The sequence below is a fragment of the Cheilinus undulatus genome, linkage group 17 (genome assembly GCF_018320785.1).
Source record: "Cheilinus undulatus linkage group 17, ASM1832078v1, whole genome shotgun sequence".
Taxonomy (NCBI): domain Eukaryota; kingdom Metazoa; phylum Chordata; class Actinopteri; order Labriformes; family Labridae; genus Cheilinus; species Cheilinus undulatus.
In genome coordinates, this window is record NC_054881.1 from 24005401 (window position 1) to 24023857 (window position 18457).

At 38.6% G+C, this 18457-nt stretch overlaps 1 protein-coding gene across 1 annotated transcript in view; it reads left to right on the forward strand.

Moving 5' to 3' along the window:
- The first annotated feature begins 2109 nt into the window (after positions 1–2109).
- LOC121525517 (transmembrane protein 132D-like) overlaps positions 2110–18457 on the forward strand; it is a 64234-nt gene continuing 47886 nt past the window's right edge. Inside the window, exons 1-2 of the mRNA XM_041811552.1 lie at positions 2110–2179; positions 11101–12028. Of these exons, the coding sequence (XP_041667486.1) occupies positions 2110–2179; positions 11101–12028 (998 nt within the window). The remainder of the gene's footprint in view (positions 2180–11100; positions 12029–18457) is intronic.

Sequence of the window (18457 nt, forward strand, 5' to 3'; positions counted from 1 at the left end):
TGGTTCCCAGTACAGAATCATGCCTGTATTTATTGCAGTAAAGCCTGAGGGCCAGGAGATAATAAACATCAAATATTGACCTTGGGCCTTGTCCCTTGCTCCAGATCCTCTGAATCTTGAGATGATACTATGTGCTGTAGATGGAGGGGTATTCAGACTCTTCACTATTTTACATTAAGGAATATTCTTCTGAAAATGTTCCACAGTTTTTGAACATAGTTTTTCACAGATTTGTAAACCACCATCTTTACTTCTTTTATACCTAGTCACATTAGTACACCAACTTTTCCAGCCTTTTTTTGCCATGTCCCTTCTTAGTGAGATGTGTTAATGTCATCAAATTCAAAATGACCCAGTATCTTTTATGTAGTGATAAAATGCCTCATTTTCAGCGTCTGATATGTTGTTTGTGTTCTATTGTAAAAAAAAAAAAAATGTGATTATGAGATTTGCAAATCATTGCAATCTGTTTTTATTTACATTTACACAGTGATTCAACTTTCAGACTTTGGGTTGACTTGGTGGAACCCAAACAATCAACAGCACTTGCTCATTACCTCTTAGAAAAGCATCTTACTCACCACATGTAAATATTTTTATGTCTAGCCCAAATAAAAAAAAAATCTGTTTACTAATGGTGCAAGACCTCACAGATTTTTTTTTTCTACATGCCATTTTAACACACAGCAATTCATCAATTCAATGTTTGAATACGTCACTATGAATCTACCTAACTATAATTGGAGGGAGAGTTGATGTTTGGGACACAAGTCCTTCTCAGGAAATTTTTTGAATTAAAAAAAATCTATTTTGGTGTTATTTTGATTCACTCATGGCCCTTTAATTACATTGAAAATACACATCTACATCTACTGAATGTAATTTTGATTGATTGAGATGTTTATTGACATGTAAAAAAGGTGAAAAAATGTAAATGATCATGTGATTTCTTGGAGACATATTCAAAATTGATGAATAAATTGATAAATGGATTGGATTACATATACTAAAAAGGAGTGGACAGAAGTACTCCACAGCAAAAACTGGAGTGTTCAAGTTTCAGTTTTAAATAATTCAGGGTTTATTTTATCTGCAAAATGTAATTTTAACTCCATTCTGAATTAAATGGCTTTCAGTGGTGGAGTTATTTAAAAGTATTTATCATCAGTTTTAGTCCAACTATGTTGAGAGACAGTGATGATTTTTTGTGTACCTTACTCATTCCCATCCCTTCTATATATATATTTGATTTGTTTATTATTATGCTTCTCTATCAGTAAAAAGCTACATGATATATTTAAAAAAAATATAAATTATTCCAAACAGTAAAACATATTTTACTTAACATCAATAAACTTAGTATAACAGGATATATATTCACAAAATGTATTTCTCAATCAATGTATATTATCAATAGTAAAACAATAATTTATGTGAAATACAGCATATTGAGATACCTTAAAACCAAACAAACTGTATTGTTACAAAACAGGCATAAACAATAAAAAGACAATTTCTCCAAAATTGAAGCATATTTCTAATATTTGTTGATACTTGTGACACAGCAGGACTGGGGACATGTTTATTGTCCTTCTTTACAATAAGTCAGATCATTTAATCATCATCATCCTGATTTGTTCCTGCATGTTAATTCGCCTTTAGCCTTGAATCATATCCTCAATTTGTTAATTCAACATTCAAATGTCTCGTGGAACAAACGCTGATCCCCTCTGACCTCGTGCGCATTTAATTTTCTCGCGGATCTTCCCCTACCGACGATTACCCACGTGGCCTCCTCTAATCTGACAGACGGCACATGTTTACTGATTTCTATCATGGGAACAGCCGAGCCTGTGCTCCAGCTACAGCCGTGTCACCCGAGGAAAACATCACTGTCATCAGTCAGTGCTTTATAAACTTTTCCACATGCAACAAGACGCACATTTAAGGAAGTAAAGCTTCTTTTTAATTTCACTTGACCGTCTGAAGTCAGAGGAAGTTACTTTACCGGACATCAGAGGATGGAATGATCACTTTCCAGCGCTTTCTTTTTCCCTCTCTACCGGCTGCGCACGCCTCTGGATGGCCAGGAGTTGCAACTTGCCAGCAATGATGCTTAACTTTCCTCACCACTCATTGTTCCCAGTGGTCGCAGCGGCTGTCCTGACAGCTGTTAAAGGTGGGATTTACGATTTTAATGAGCAGAAAGTCTTTTTATTTATTGCTTCATGTGTGTTGGAGCGGACTCAATGGATCACATATGAAAGGAACTGGGTTGGAAGTAGCTTGAAGGCTTCAGCTGTGTTTACTAGATGAAATGTGCAGCTTTTATGCGCCTTAAGATGCTTTAAAGATCCAAACACACACATAAGATGGCTTTAAAAGATGTGCACGTTTTATACAGTGGATCTGGTTTAATTTTATGTGCCCAAAACGGCAGAGTTGCAGCTGTTGCCTTTGGTCCTTTAGTGGCAAAATTTTAAGCAGCAGGCACATAAAAAGAATAGATATGTTTTTTTTAGACATTTGAGAAGTAAGCTGTAAAACAGAGAAACTCTGGGCTTTTTAAGTATCCTTTTCTAGATGACAGGCTGTTGAGGAATGTAGGGCTAGGTTTTATGCAGTCCTGCAGAGATGCTGAAGAATGAGCCATACAAAATGTGCACATTACCATTTAAAACCAATCTCCTTCATGTGTTAAGGCACCAGGCTGTGGAAAAAAAGTAGTTTTGTGTTTTTATTTTTACTCTCTGCCCATTTCATTGTCCCTGATTTGAAATGAAAGTGACAGCATGCTCTCCTGTGCACATCGGTAAGCCTCATCTGTGGGATTAAAGAGGCCTGCAGCTCAGGCTGCACAGCTGTTTCTCTGCTTGTTTAAAGATAACCTGCATTGGGAGCGATGAAGTCACAGTAAGCTGTCTGTCCTCTCTGGGATACCGATATCATGCCAAAGACTACTTTCTGAGATTGCACGGGTTTAAGTCTGCACATGATCACTGTGTGTGCATTTTTCATAGAACATGTATGTTGGACTGCAGCTCGTGCAGGACTCAGCTGTGCAGCTGTGCACTCCATGCGTGTCTAAGTGATAGAGTTCAGCCTCTGTTATCTCTGTGATAAACATGGAAGCTTGTCTTTCACTGCAGCCAGATGTGCAGCTTGTTGTATCAGTGAGCTCGACTAACTTTTACTGTAAATATTACAAATAATTTTGATTTTAATGTCCTGAGTCAGGATACTTCTGGAAATCCAGCCACTTAGCAAATAGTGTCTGATCAATAAATAATATGCTGGCTGATGTGCAGCAGTGTGCGTCATCAGTGGACCAGTTTTCAGCCTCAGAGTGGAGGCCAGAAGCCAATTAAGAAATTTTTTTAACAAGATGGATTTGCAGCATCAACACAGTAGTAGTAGAACCTGTGAAATAGCCTCTGTAAAACAGCAATCAAATGTGTTCTTTCAGTATGACAGCTGAAGTATTTAGAAATCTCTTTCATCATTACTGAAGGAAAACATAATGTACACAGTACACATCTGTCAGTGTGTCATACTTCAGGAAGAACCCAGATTTAAGCTTAATAAACCTCAATTTTATTGAGCTTAAGTTGAATGTTGGCAAAAATTTTGTATCAGCTGATATAGATAATTAACTTTCTAAGCTCTTAGCCAATACCCAACATCGTGCATTCCTATTACTTTTTCCTATTTATCTGACTGTATTAAACTATCCAAATGTTCATAATAAGTCACTTTTTATAATCTTTCAACTAATTATTGGTTTTGTTTACAAAAACGATTATCCTTTCATCCATTATACACTTATTCAGTCAGGGTCGTGGGGGGCTGGAGCCTATCCCAGCTGTCATAGAGGGAAAGGTGGGGTACACCTTGGACCAATCATAGGGCTGACATGTAGAGACAAAACAACCAGGAGTACTCCATTAACACCTATTTAGAGTTTCCAGTTCACCTAATGAGTGTTTCTTTGGATCGTGGGTGGAAGCCGGAGTATCCTGAGTGAACTTGCGCATGCAGGAGGAGAACATGCAAACTCCACACAGAAAGGTCCTGTCAGACTGGGATTTGAACCAGGAACCTTCTTGCTGTGAGGCAACAGTGCATACCACTGCAGCACTATACAGCCTGTAAAACGTATTTAATTGCACCACCAATACTTTTATTACTTTAGATCAGTGTTTCCCAACCTGGGATCCGGGATCCCCTTGGGGGGGCACAAAAGATTTTGTCTGCCTTGAGGTTGTCAAAATTAGATTTGCAAATGTTAAGTAAAATCATGATGAAGCACTTAATTAACAGTTTTATACAATGGTCTTTGGTAAGAAAGGTCTGTGCAGAGCCACCTCCTTAGGGTTTTATCAATGAAACACTTAAATTGATGTTGATTTTTGGCAACAATATGATGCTATAATTTTGTGTTCAGGTCTTGGGGGGGGCTCAGCTTGACTTCAAAACCTGTAGGGGGGACTCCAAGGAAAAATGGTTGGGAATCACAGCTTTAGATTATGCTGAAGAAAATTCTGACATACTCTACCTTTAATGCTTTTCACCCAATCCCTGCTTGTGTTTTTACTGATTATTTAAAGAGTGGAGAGATATCATTGGTTTTTAATATCCAACAGTCCAGCACTTCCATTTTAGTCTTGTGTTAGTCTCCTTGAAGTAACTAAACTTACTTTTTGTCAGAGTTTGTATTATCAAAGGTTTATTTTCAAGAGGCATGTGGCTGCAGACCTCTATGGTGGGGCAATCTCGACTGTGGGTTGGGAAGTGATGTACTGTTGGGGTTTTTGCTTAATTAATGGTGTGTTATTTCTAAATGTATCACAAAGACAGCCTGGAACAGTGAATGGAGAAGTCTGTTTCTTTACACAGGTCAGCATGCACTCACACTCACTATGTGAACATGTGGATTTATCACATTTAGCTTTGGATACATGAGCCATGTGTTCACACCATATGGCCAATCAACCCTAGCTTGCTGTTTACTATCCCTTGATCAATGATTGCCAATTTGATGTGAGCTGTACAGGTTAGAAAGGGATGCCTCAGTGAAGGGGGGAAAGCCAGGGAAATATTGGAACATTGCTTGTACACAGACTTCGACATTTGTTAGGTTACACAAATCGATTCATTGTAGAAATACTGATTTATCTATTTTATGAAAAAAGAAAGTTTACCAGTAGTATCTGCTCCCTGTGGCATCAGTCTCAGCTCTGAAATCTATAAAGCTGTTTCCCAGTGTGCTTTTATGCCTACTACATTTTTTATATCAACTCTGACATCTGTATATATCACAGATTTGGCTCGCCCTGAGATAGAGGATTGATTTACATATAGATGCAGTCATGAAATATGGTTTGTAAATCAGGAGAGAATGATATATCACTTCTAAGACCTTTTGGGGGGAAAAGATTCTGCTTTGCTGTCAGATAAGTTATTTTTGTAAAGGTTGGAAAAGTCACAGCCACATATTAAATCTGGAGCACTTCAACATGGAGGATGGCAAATTATCAAGTGTCTTTGGCAGGAGGGAGTGGGAGCTGTCACATACAGCATCCTAGTGGGACAAACAGTCATCTCAGAAGTTAGAGGAGAAGCTTTTATTTTCATTCAGACATTTATCATTCTCTTTGTTGTGGTGACACCCGCACTAGTAGGAATATGGAAGCAGAAAACTGAAAAATGAGGATTACTCTTAAGAATTTATTCTTTATTTATCAGTCATTTAAAAATGTAAAATACACTTTATTTGAATACCAGCTGTAGAACCATTTCTTAAAACCAAATAATTATATGTGGTGATGAGACTTCAGCATATTAAGGGACACTTTGCACGCACTAGTGCGCGTATTTTATTGTGAAACTTTAACAAAGCATCAAACCATTTTGCTGTATGGGGACAGTCATATATTTGAACATGTTTACACAGCACTGCCAACTGCAACAAATAACAGCAAAGAAAAACATGATCTCTAACACCAACAAGTGACACATCTCCTGTATTATCTCATTTAATAAGAGCACAGAGAAGTGCTTTAAAGGCAGCTTTAATCAGGGATCATGGAGCAGGTGTATCATCACATCCAGGCGAGCCAAATACGTTTCCCTGTGGGCGTATTTCAACATTGTCCAGTTGTTTTGCAGCTCTGTTACTTTCTCAGTTATAAAGAAAACCAGTGTCGCACAGTGTAGTTTCCTTATTTTAGTGTGCACGTTGAGAGCAAAGATACCCTCCTCTTCAGCAGTGTGGCTGAGTGAATGCACGTGTTACACAGGCGAAGCAGTGTAATGGGGAATGGGAATGGTGAGGGGGTCAAACTGGAGTGACAAGTGAACAAATTTTGATTTAAAAAAAGAATCTGTACATATTTATGATTTTTTTTCATGGCACTAGTTTCCACGCCAGTACACCTAAGAAGTCTTCTGAGAGGTGGCGTGCAACTGGAGAAAGACAATGGAGGAGGCAGGAGAGTCTACGGGCTGAAGTTTTCTTAAAACTTTAAGAAAACAGAAAAAAAGTCTAGATCATTTCCAAGAAGCTGATTTATTTGAGAAAAAAAAAGGGGACATAGAAATATCATTCTGAAAAGGCTCCAGTTGTGCTCATGAGCAGTGCTGCGCTTTTGGAGAAAATTCATGAGAAATTAAAGGCTGTAGGAGAAAAGTTTGTGAAAAATAAATTATTCCCAGCTTATATGTACATTATCAAGACTTATCTTGCAAACCTTTTTTTGTGTTAATATGAGCCGTGAAATTTCTCTGCTGTGCTACGATGGTGATGACAGTGATTATCATGATGATCGATAAAAAAGGTACTGTAGATGTAATCATCTTCAAAATTAATAGCATGGCTCTATCTAGATTCTGGATTGTGTCATGCAGTTCTTTATGGAGTTTACTCCTGCGGTGGGGGCGCACCTTGATGGCAGCTACGTCACGTGTTTTGTTGCTCTAAATGGCCCATAAAGATGTGACAGACAGAACGTTCATCCAATCACCCTCCAAGTTTTTTTCAAAGGCTCTACCCTTTCCAAAACGCTTTATGTCAGAGGTTTACCAGATGGATGTGTGAAACAAATCCATCTGGCGTGCCAGGTTAGCCATAGAATAATTGTATTTATCTGTCAAATTGTATTTATCCTGAAAATATGAGATGTAGTCATGTCTCTCTTTTGTTTCCAATTATTTCCCCCAGGATTGAACCACATTACTTCATCATATATTTCATCTTCAGACTGTAGTGTGATGCACGTTGTTTCTGGTGACAGCAGAGTCTGAACAAATGATACAAAATTATCCAATGTATGTCTTTGTACTGTGTATTTTAGATCTACTACTGGTGCTGCTAAATTAGCCTGTTTGGCCTTAATTTTGATCAGCATCAACTTTGGAGCTTGTAACCTATTTTTTTTAGATACACCTCTGGTGCCAAAGATAAAGATTTTGCTTCAGTCATTTGTGGCGCTTCTCTGCTCTTTTTAAACCCATGGACTTTTTTGTGCTCATGTCCTTTTTGTCTCATGTCCTTATATAGGTATTAAAGAGATATTTCTGTATGCTGTTTTAGGAAAAACATGCATGACCTTCAAGCCTATGAGAACATGGCATTCATCACTGTAAGAGCACAAAGAACACAATAAACTGCAATTTAAAAACAGCTTCATAAATCTGCCTATGACCTAGGATGTTCATAGGAGAAAAAACATTAAAAAGAAAAGTTCTGGAAATGCTAATTCTTTTCCCCATGAATAGACTAAGTACCAATAAAAGGCTAAGTTTGCACTTAATTATCATCACTTTTGGAGTGCTCTGCATCAGATTTTACAGTATTTTCTAATGAGCCTTGTGAAAAGACTTCACATTTTTAGATAAGAATAAACAGGATTTGTAGTTACTCTAAATTAAGTTTGAACTAAAATCAGAGCATAAAAAAATCTCACAGAAATGAATGATTTTAACATCATTCTTCTGTCAAACACATTTGACTTTCTAAATCATCAGCATTTGCCGAATTGCTGAAAGCGCTTTGCAAACCCAAACTTACCCTTGACCTGATCTGACCTTGGTTTAAACTTTTCTTTTGAGTAATTCTGACATTATCACATGTATTTTCCATTCTGCTCCTCTTTCTAAGTGCAGGGATTGTATGGAAAAGCATTAACTAGTTACAGAATACCCTGACTATTCCCCTGATTTTTTAAAAAATATATACACTACTGCTCAAAAGTTTGGAATCACTGGCAAATTTCATTGTTTTCCATAAAATCCTCAAACATTTTCATGCAGTTCACAAACGGTTTAACCTTGCAAAGCAGATGGATACGCCCGTTTCCTTGTTTTTCACTGGCGAATCCATCTTGCAAAGCTCCCATCTGAACCGTTTGGGCCCGGTAAGAAAGTGACAGGACCAATCAGCGATGAGGGGCAGTACTTTGAGGCGCAGCAGATTCGTGACGTAAACAAGCAGCAGCAAGAGCTAGTGCAGTTATGGAGGAAGAGATTAGAGTAGATGCTGCTAAAGTGCCAGTTTTTATCAGAGCTTGACAACATTTCTTTGTTAAAAGAAAAACAAAGAACAGCAGTGAGTTGTTTCCTTTTCAAAAATGAAAAAAGTACTTACGTGTCTGTATTCGCCATGTTTCGCATTATTCGTCAGTAGCTGCGCACGTGCAGCTTGATAGCGGCTGTCACGTGTTTTGTTGCTCTGATTGGCCCGTAGAGATGGGACAGACAGAACGTTCACCCAATCATACTCAGAGTTTTTTTCAAATCCTCTGCCTTTTCTCAAACATTTCCTATTGAAATTTTCCTAGATGGATGTGTGAAACACATCCATCTGGTGTGTCATGTTATTTTCAACTGTTAGTTCTCTGCATTAGTTAATTATGTTGCACAGCTAAAAACCATTTTACTAATAAGGGAGCAAAAAGACTGGACACTGGAAGACTGGAAGAAGGTGTTGTGCACAGATGAGTCCAGGTTTGAGTGCTTTGGATCAAACAGAAGAACATTTATGAGACGCAGAACAAATGAGAAGATGCAAGAACAGTGCTTAAAACCATCAGTCAAGCGAGGTTGAGGCAGTGTGATGGTGTGGGGTGCTTTGGGGGATGGTAGAATAGGAGATTGTAAAGAGTGGAAGGGACCTTAAGGGAGGAAATCTATCACAAGACTTTGCAATGCCATGCCATACCCTGTGGACAGCACTTGCTTGTGGCCACTTTCATCCTACCACAGGATAATGACCCAAAACACATCTCCAAAATGTCTGCGGAGCTGAACTCTACTGAGCTGTTTTGGAAGCAGCTTAACCGTATGGTATGAAGGAAGACTCCATCAAGCCAATCCATCTTATGGGAGATTCTCCAGGAAGCATGAGTGAAATCTCAACAGATTACCTTGACAAACTGACAGCTAGAATGCCAAAGGTCTGCACGACTGTAATTGCTGCTTAAGAGGTTTTTTTCTATGAAGGCAAAGTTTAAAGATATTTTTCATTAAATTTATTATTTCTAATTCTGACAATGTAAGCATGTCCCGTTAATTTGCCATAATTCATTTATGTTTAATGTAGTAGTAGTAATGTAGTTTTATGTAGTTGATTTCCCATTTAATTAGGACAGTGCAATTTAACCTTAACCAGTCAATCAACCAAACAATCCTGATATGTTTGGCAGAAGTTCATAACAGAAGAGGACTACAAAGAGGTCTAGACTGTACTCTTTGTTTTATTATTTACAAAGACCCAACATTAACTCACCATGGGTACAGCACTATGAAAAATCAGAACCTGACTCGTGTCAAACAGCCGTCTGCTGTTGGGGTTGTTAGGGGATACACAAAGAGATGGATGGATATAGACAAACAGAGCAACAACTTTGAAGATTTATGGCTAAAATGTCAAATGTATAGGTGATATTTGCAGGAACAAACATTTTTAACAATGCACTGATCATTCCTATAACATCAGCTATAATGATGATGAAACACAGAGTACTTATACTGGTAATTCCAGCAGATGAATTTGAGCAGCTCTTAGATTAACTTTAACATTTCTAATCATGATATTAGATGTAAGGCTGTAAGAAAGTTGTAACAGTTTAACTCAGGAGGGTCAGCAGCAGGCTGTCCATGCCAGCAATAAGCAGCATCTTAACTTTTTTCACAGGAATAAACATTTGTGCTCATAGACGGATCATTCCAGTGTTTGAATTAGCAACTAATATTTAATTATAATGAAAAGGGAGGTAATTATGGCAATTTAAGTTGAGTTGCTTGTAAATTCACTTCATAATAATGATAACAGATGTTGGCTAGGCTGCCCATATAAGGGGGATAAATGGGAGAGTTTCTGGGGCCCTTCCAACTTGGGGGCCAGTGGAGGTCTGCAAAATCATTGTCCATTGTAAAGTTAGGCTGTGATAACCCTATTTTATTTAAACCCTGAATAGTAACCACTCTTATCAAAGCAACAAAATATGATTTTTATTTATTTATGCTATAGTACAATATAGCCTTTTTCAAAATGTAAACCCCTTTCTTATAACAGATTTACCGTTATAGTAATGTTAATGATGTAGATGGGCACTCTGATAAAAATGAGTAAGAAAGTAATGCCAGACTTCATAGCTAAGCTGTGATGTGCTGAAATGTTGGGATACCAGGAAAGAAAGAAGAAAAACAGAGTTGTGTAATGTGATGGAGGTGAAAAAGGTTGACCTTGAAATTTGTGTTATTAAGAGTTGATGGAAGTCAAAACACAATTTCAGTACATAACATAAAAGAGAAATTATAGCTATGAATCTAAAACACTTAACCTACACAAGACAAAGTATGCAGATGACAGTATACTAGTATAAACTTGCTGGAAACCGCCCTTTTTTCAAGATCCTTTAAGGTTCCAACTCAATCCCATCCTTTAACCTTTCTTTTGTTCCTCAAGCTGTGATACCTTATCTTCCTCCCCTTCCTCTTAAAATGTTCAGAAATAAATCAACTCACGTATATTGTAAGTGGCATTTGTTTTTATGACTGTAGTTTTGAAATGACCAGTCTTTCCATTTTCTTTGCTTCCAGTTGGTGACAGCCAGAAGATTGCTAAAGACCTTGAACCGTCTACCAGCCTATCTCCGGTTTATCCCAGCATCAACTTCGAGGTCCTCAATGTAGATCATGTGTTTTTGAGGCAAGACACTCCAGAACCATCATGGAACTCCAGTCTGAAGGCTCAAACTCAGACTTTTCTCATTACAAGTCCAGGCGCTGAGCTCCTACAGCCAACAGTCAATGCCTCATTTGGCCCTATAACTGTAGATGCCCCGATTCCTTCTGACCAGCTCCTCAGTGGGCGCAGGATTCTGCCAGTCATATTGGTTCGCCAGGTTCGTTCTTCTTCTCCTATTGTCAAGATTCTTTTCCACATGCCCACAGTTAGTAATACCACTGCTGGGCAAGAAAAGACGAGATTTGGAGAAGATACGGAGAGTAAAAACGCCGGAGCCAAGGTAAAAGATGGAGCTTACTGTGTCACGGCTTACGCTTTCTGGGACACGAGGGAAGTTCGTGGGGCGTGCCTGGTGCCTCCAGGTGGATTCTGTGTGGCACAGCTCAAGCCAGAGCCTTCCTGGTTCAGCTCAAGCAGCCGATCAGGCAGCTCCAGCAGGGAAGCAGGAAGAAATGAAGGAATTAATGTGCTCCAGGGGAACATTGTGGAGGTTTACTTCCAGAGTCGGAGAGATCAGACTGGTCAGTGTACCCCACAGGATAGTCTGCAGCGTGTAGGAGTGGGAAGAGGTAGAGATTCAGGGAGATCTGGCACACCCATGAGGCGGATTGGAAGTGTTAATCTTCTCAGGACACCACCAGGGAACCCAACCTTTCTTCGACTGAGGCTTGGAGGTGCAGTGGTGATCCAGACATCCTCCAAACCCCTGAAGACCACAGACGTTGCAACTTTCTATGTCTTCCTGGCTAGCACATCTACCTTGGAAAGCTTCAATCTCAGGTAAAAGAGCTTCACTCCCTCATTTTAGGGCTGTTCCTTAGTTAAATGTTTGATATTATGGCAATTGCTTATATCCTGTTGCCTTAGATGAGCTTTTTTTTATACAGAGCACAGTATTGAAACACAGTGTTGACTTGTCGTAAACTCTCTCCATTTTGACTGATATAATTTGTACTTTGTATTCCACTTCAGACAGTGTATACTTACTAAAAGAGGGGCTTTTGCAGAGTATTTTATTACATTTATAGACTGGCATTTGAAGGTGGAATTCTTGTGTTCCAGTTACACCTCCAATGTGCAATGTGTAACACATGGAGACTCAATATTGAGGTTAAGTGGTTTCACCCCTAAGCTACCCTCAGAGCTAGTGACAGAGCCATAATGGAGGGAACAAGTTGGTGTTGTTAAATGGAGTCAGGCAAGGTAGTGCAGTGCTGGTGACCATGGCTGAAATGACCTTAAGTCCCCCATGTTTGTACCAACAACACAGTACAAGCCAGAAATGTATTGCTGCCATGATCCACCCAGTGAATCCTGGATTAAAAAAAATAGATATTTAAAGTGGAGCTGAACAATATACGTATAATTTTGAAACCACAAGTGTGTGATGTGTGCTGGTCACTTTACAGGATTTGCAGTTTTGTCCTGGTGATCTTAAGGATGTCATGCTGTCACTTCTTTGTTGTGTGATTCAAACCAAAACTGTTTTTTTCTTGTTTTCATGACCTGTTTACATTTTAAGTAGTCAGAGAAGTGAACACTGTATTGTGTCTGTGTATTCCATGCATGTATGTGTGCAAACTCAAGGCTCTCAATACCTCGAGGTATATCTAACATTGGATGGGTGTCATCAATCATTGCCTGAATTTGAATCTGATTCACAAGGTGCTAATGAGATTTGATTTATGACTTTAGATGTAATTCAGTTTAGATCAATTTGATGCAATTCATGCAGGAATATAACAATTATATAAAACTATTTGGCTGTGATATGAAAGATTCAACAATGTTGGAAATTGTACAAGGAACCTTCTAGTTGGGGACGTTATTAAAATATCAACATTTGAATTAAAAATGATTGAAAAAAACAATAATTTTTCTACAATATCTTACTTCCATGTAGCATATCTTGCTGGTGGTCCAGCTTGATGTAGCCAGACATCTGCTTCTGTGTTGACAGTGCTTTTATTAGGGCAGAGCTGAAGGGTCCTTTTTTTAGGGGTGTTAATAAAGTGAAAGAACCCTCCATATCGAATCAAGAAATTTGCATCACGTCATGGACAAAAATTTATTTAAAAGCTACAGCAGATGCTGATTTATGACTTTCCTTTTTTCAAAACAATAACCATTATTCCTGTCTCTGAGCACTCTATTGGCATGTTCACACCAGACACGAGTAAATCATTTGCTTTATCTGCTATTTGTGAGAGTTGAAAATCTGAACTCAAGCATATTACTCGCACTGCGATGGCCAATCAGCATAGAGAGCCTCTGGTTGCATCAGTGTCACTCAATGTCATTCAACTGGAAACTGGAGGAGAAACTTGTGGTGGGCTATACGACCCAATGTGCCTGTTCTACTGGTACAGGAATAAAAAGGTGCGTACCTAGGGGAAAGTAAATGAGAAGGTCAGATTTTGAAAAATTGCACATTGTGAAAACATTGTCTGTCACTTGATTTCAGCCATCTACTGCCAAGTAGGGTTGTTCCGATTCTGATACCAGTATCAGAAATAGGTTCGATACTGCTTAAAATGCAGGTATTGATATCAGCAAGTACACAAGTTTATGCACTAATGTGATACCGTTTGGTTTAGCTTTATATTTTGCTTTGTTTAGCCATGCTAAATGTTAGCGCTATAAACCAGAAATCATTTCTTCTTCACTGCCGGACAGCACTGCATGCACAGGCTACCATTTTTAGAGCAGCGAAGTAGAAGCAAAGGAAAGGACCCACTGCAGCAGATAATGTGGCTGCGTGACAGTTTTTTTCAGAATGTGATTGTTAAAATGCCTTCCAGACCCGTGCTGTCATACACGACAAGAAGTGACACAGTTTATCAAAAGATAAATAACTTTTGAACCATAAATCGTTGCTGCTTACTTGTTTTCCTCTTGAAACTAGCTGATGTGTCTCCCCATTGACGCTGTTGACTTTGGATCCCTTGCGTCAGCATTTTCAGCAAAACTGGAACTCGTGTGACTTTTGGGGACTTTAATGATTAAATCCACACCAGTGAAACCGATATTGAATGTCTCTTCTATCCATTTTAATCGGATTACAATCATTTATTACCGCTAGCTCGAATGCTAACACAAATGCTAACCACCATATTGGTCACGCTTTGTGAGCGTCTGTCAGCCAATTGCAGGCTATTCTGTAATCATGTCATGCTACCCAAATAGAGCACAATGGAGTGAGATAGAGAAAGCCTGTGATGCAGCCCCCTGTATTATTCTTGTTTTAATGTTTAGTAGTAAAATTCAATAATCAGCAGAAAAACAACTTTAGATTACAAAGATGCTGTAAATTATGATTCTATTTGTTGAGCCATGTTCTGAGTCAAATATAGGTCTAAAATACTTTGCTAGTCAGCACAGTCAGTCCAGAAAGCTCATGTTGGTATCTGATCAGTACTTGGTATCGGCCGATACCCAACACTTTGGTATCGGAATCGTATCGGGAAGGAAAAAATAGTATTGGAACATCCCATAACATAACACAAGCACTGCTTGAGTTAGCGTATCAGGCAAGCTAATTTTTCCCTTCATTTGAGGCAATTACCTGTACTGTGTTTGAGTCAGTCTGGTCTGTTGCTGCTGCAGATGGGCAAAAGTCCCAAACCTCAAGTCCAAGCCTGAAGGCTTCAAGGGGCAAGTCTCAGTCAAGTCTCATGTAGCATGAGTGATGTAAGTCTGAGTCTCAAACTTGAGTACTCATCTCTGTTTTAAGGGACCAGTCTTTCCTGTGGATAATTGTGGTTGTGTTAAGGCAGGTCACATGAGACGACGAGTCACCAGGAAAAAGAGTGGGCCGATAGTTAATGCCTGATCTCTGGACTATATCAATCATTATCTTAATATGAAAATGAGAGTGGACCTAATCAGAGATTTTTTTTAATCCAGTCCCAATTTTAAGAGAGTATTTTCTTGCTATCAGTGTCTTTTTCAGGTTGTCATTAATATGTCAGTGTTAAAGCGCTACTAAAACATGGCAGACCGAGTCATTTGCTTATTGAGACTTTTGTTTATTTTGGATAACCGGGGTTTGCATTGCCCCAGTTACTTTTCCAGGTCAGACATTAATTGTGCTTGTAATTGCTAAACTGGTCTTAAATAGGACGTTTCACCTCTTGTTTTGCATGCATAATGGTGATTTTGTTTCTTTATTTGGATAGTAGTTAAGCTTTTCTATATGACTTATATTTATGAACTGGACTGTGAGAGAACAAACAAGGAAAATTAAAGACTGAAGTAAGCAATGATCACATTTTGGCCTACCTGGTTAAATAAGCCAAGACGGCTTTGCATAATACATCATCCCCATAAAGAGAATATCATTACTCAGCTAGGCTGCTGGGTTTACAGATGACGGGAGTTTAGGAGGAGTCACATAAAATGTAATTGTCACTGAAACAAGTGAAGTAGAAAAAGAGACTGAAACAAAGTTGGAACATTATGATGTATATTTGAGCATCTTATGGAGGATAAGCTCTATGCATTTAAATGGTTGCTTAAGGCACTCTGAATACTGATGGGGCTTGCCATGAAGGCCGTTTAGTAAATGCTTGAGCGCCAACATGACTTGTGTTGTCTGCCTGTTTCCCTGGCCTCATAAATTTCTGACACGTTATATCCTATCTACTTCAACTTCTCAGGTTGTGGGGGAGTTCTGGAGAGCACTCTTCCATAAACAGGGAAATAATTGGCAAATGATTCACCTGTTTTCATATCTCAACATCCCACTAACATTTCAACAAGGTTCTGTGGGTATTTGACTTCATAAATAATGCATCTATTTAATGGAGCAGGAAAACAAATAACTAAAATCTCCCTGACTCTGTCGGTGGGGAAGTGAACTCAATATACAAGCAGCTCTGCCACATCAAAACCCACAGTTCAATCTGCTTCACAGTTTCCACTTGTTGCCTTTTGATGCACATTGCTGAGTGGGATAAAATTGTTTTCATCAGAATACTTTAGAACAATAATGTGCACAGCGATCACAGCATGGTTTGAGGTTTCAGTCCTTCCACGGCTTAATGGTTTTGTTTCAAACGCAAGACAAATTTCTCTTTAATCCCATGATTTAACCATATCATGCTGCAAACAGCATAGGAGCCGTGCAGTAATCTGCAGCAGGATGCAGGCAAATGGAAAGAAGTTGTGTGTATAATCCGTAGGGCACATGCAGTAGTTAAACCTGTGGCTGTGTCAGAGCACTTATACCAGACTTAACTTCCAGACAAACATGCCGACAAACACACAAACCCAGTGACCTGAATTTAGCTCTGTTAGCATTGTTGGAAGTCTGTGATTAAGGTTTGGTAGAGAGATGCTGACCCTTTAACCTTTCTTGTTATTTCGAAGATTTGAAAGGATTTACAAGCTCTCCAACTCAAATTCCCCAAACTCTGAGTGACTGACTTTACTACCCATGTTCTTCCATTCAGGGCAGTGATTTCCCTCCGTGTATCTCTGACCTACTGTCGCATCCAGAAAGAGATTGGAGAAGAAGCTGGGGCTGAGCCGATGGTTAAGTCCAAGTCACGGTTAGCTCCGAGGAGCTTGGCAAAGTGATTGATTCCTCCTGGGAGAAATCCCTGCTCCACTTCACTCTTTGGCCCAAGATTGAGTCCACTCTAGCAGGGTTAGCCCAGATAATCTCAAGGCCTGATTGAAAATGAATCAAGAGGTTAACCCTTTAGGGTAACGATGATCTGGGCCGACTGCCAGGATTAAGTACATCTGTGTGTTGTGGTTTAAAGAGACATTATACCCACCTGTTAAACTCATGTGCACTGTAAAAACACAGCATCTGTGGTGAAAGATATTCTCTCTTGCATGAAACTTTCCAAATGATTAGATATTAAATAGTTAGCTTGTTCACGTTTATAAACAAAAATGACTGGAAAGGTCATTGTACAACATTGAATTGACATGATACAATGTTTTCACATTTTATTTTCAGTTTTAAATTATAGAAACATAAATTATATAGTGTTTTGCTAATATTAGTGTTGTAAAGACAAAATGGTCTGAATCAGATAACCAATCTGTACATCAAAGATCAGAATGCATTGTTCTGTGGATCCTTGGATGGCTAAGAATAGAACATGAATGATACATTGATGCACCAAATTTTACTTTTGGTTGACTGAGACTCCTGTGTCCTAAAACCTAAAGAAAAAGAAAAAACAAACTTTGCAATTTGATATCCAAGCTCATTCTGCATGCCCAGGCTCTGGCTCTCTATCTTCAATCTCGCAGCACTTGCGCTGACCTTTCAACTTTTGCGCGAGAGCTGCGTTAGTAGTAGGTGCTTGCTACATACAAAGCATGGACAAAGCATTTTACAGTTACAGTTCTGTCACAAAAATCAAGACATTTGGACTCATATGAAGAAAGGATGACTTTCCAAGCATTTTTGCACTTTTTATTTTACTGTATTAACTCCTTTTTCTCCTGTACCTGTTGTCCAAGTGCCGTTTACTTGTTAAACTGGCTGTGCACTTTGATGGGTTTAAATATTTTATTTTCACTGTAAACAAGATTAATTAAGCCAGTGTTGTTTCAGGAACAGACTGGCAAAGATTTGTGAAAAAATTATGACAGACTATAATATACAATCAATTTGCATCAGATCAAACTGAACTGAATCAAATCAAGTCATTCAAAGTGTTTAATACGTCAATGAATCGTCAGTAAATTGGATTATAGCCTGTAAATCCAGACTGGAAGGATGATTAAGAAGGATAGATACATTTTTTCCATGTAGCCCACTCTTAGTCTCAGTTTATTTCATTTTTGGGGCCAGATTTACAGTATTTGTCTTATATGACATTTACTTAACACCTGAGCATACAAACCAATATTGCTCTATTGAGTGATTCACAGAAATGAGAAAATAAAAGGGAAGAGATGTGAGAAGAGGTAAGATACTCTTCTAATGCCCACAGAAGTCATTATACAACATTTAATGCCAAAAAAAATCTTTAAATCTAATTCAAAAAGCCATGTTCACAGACGACACATCAACAGGAATTAACCCTCTATTTGTCCTTCATGAATGACCAATCAAAGCAACAGGAAAAAACAAAGAGCCAAACAAACAGAGCTGGCAGCTCTCCAGCTTTCCCATTTCCAAAAACAAAGAGATGGATTGTGACTAGCTCTTGTAGAGCAACAGTGGAGAGCTGTTCAGTTTAC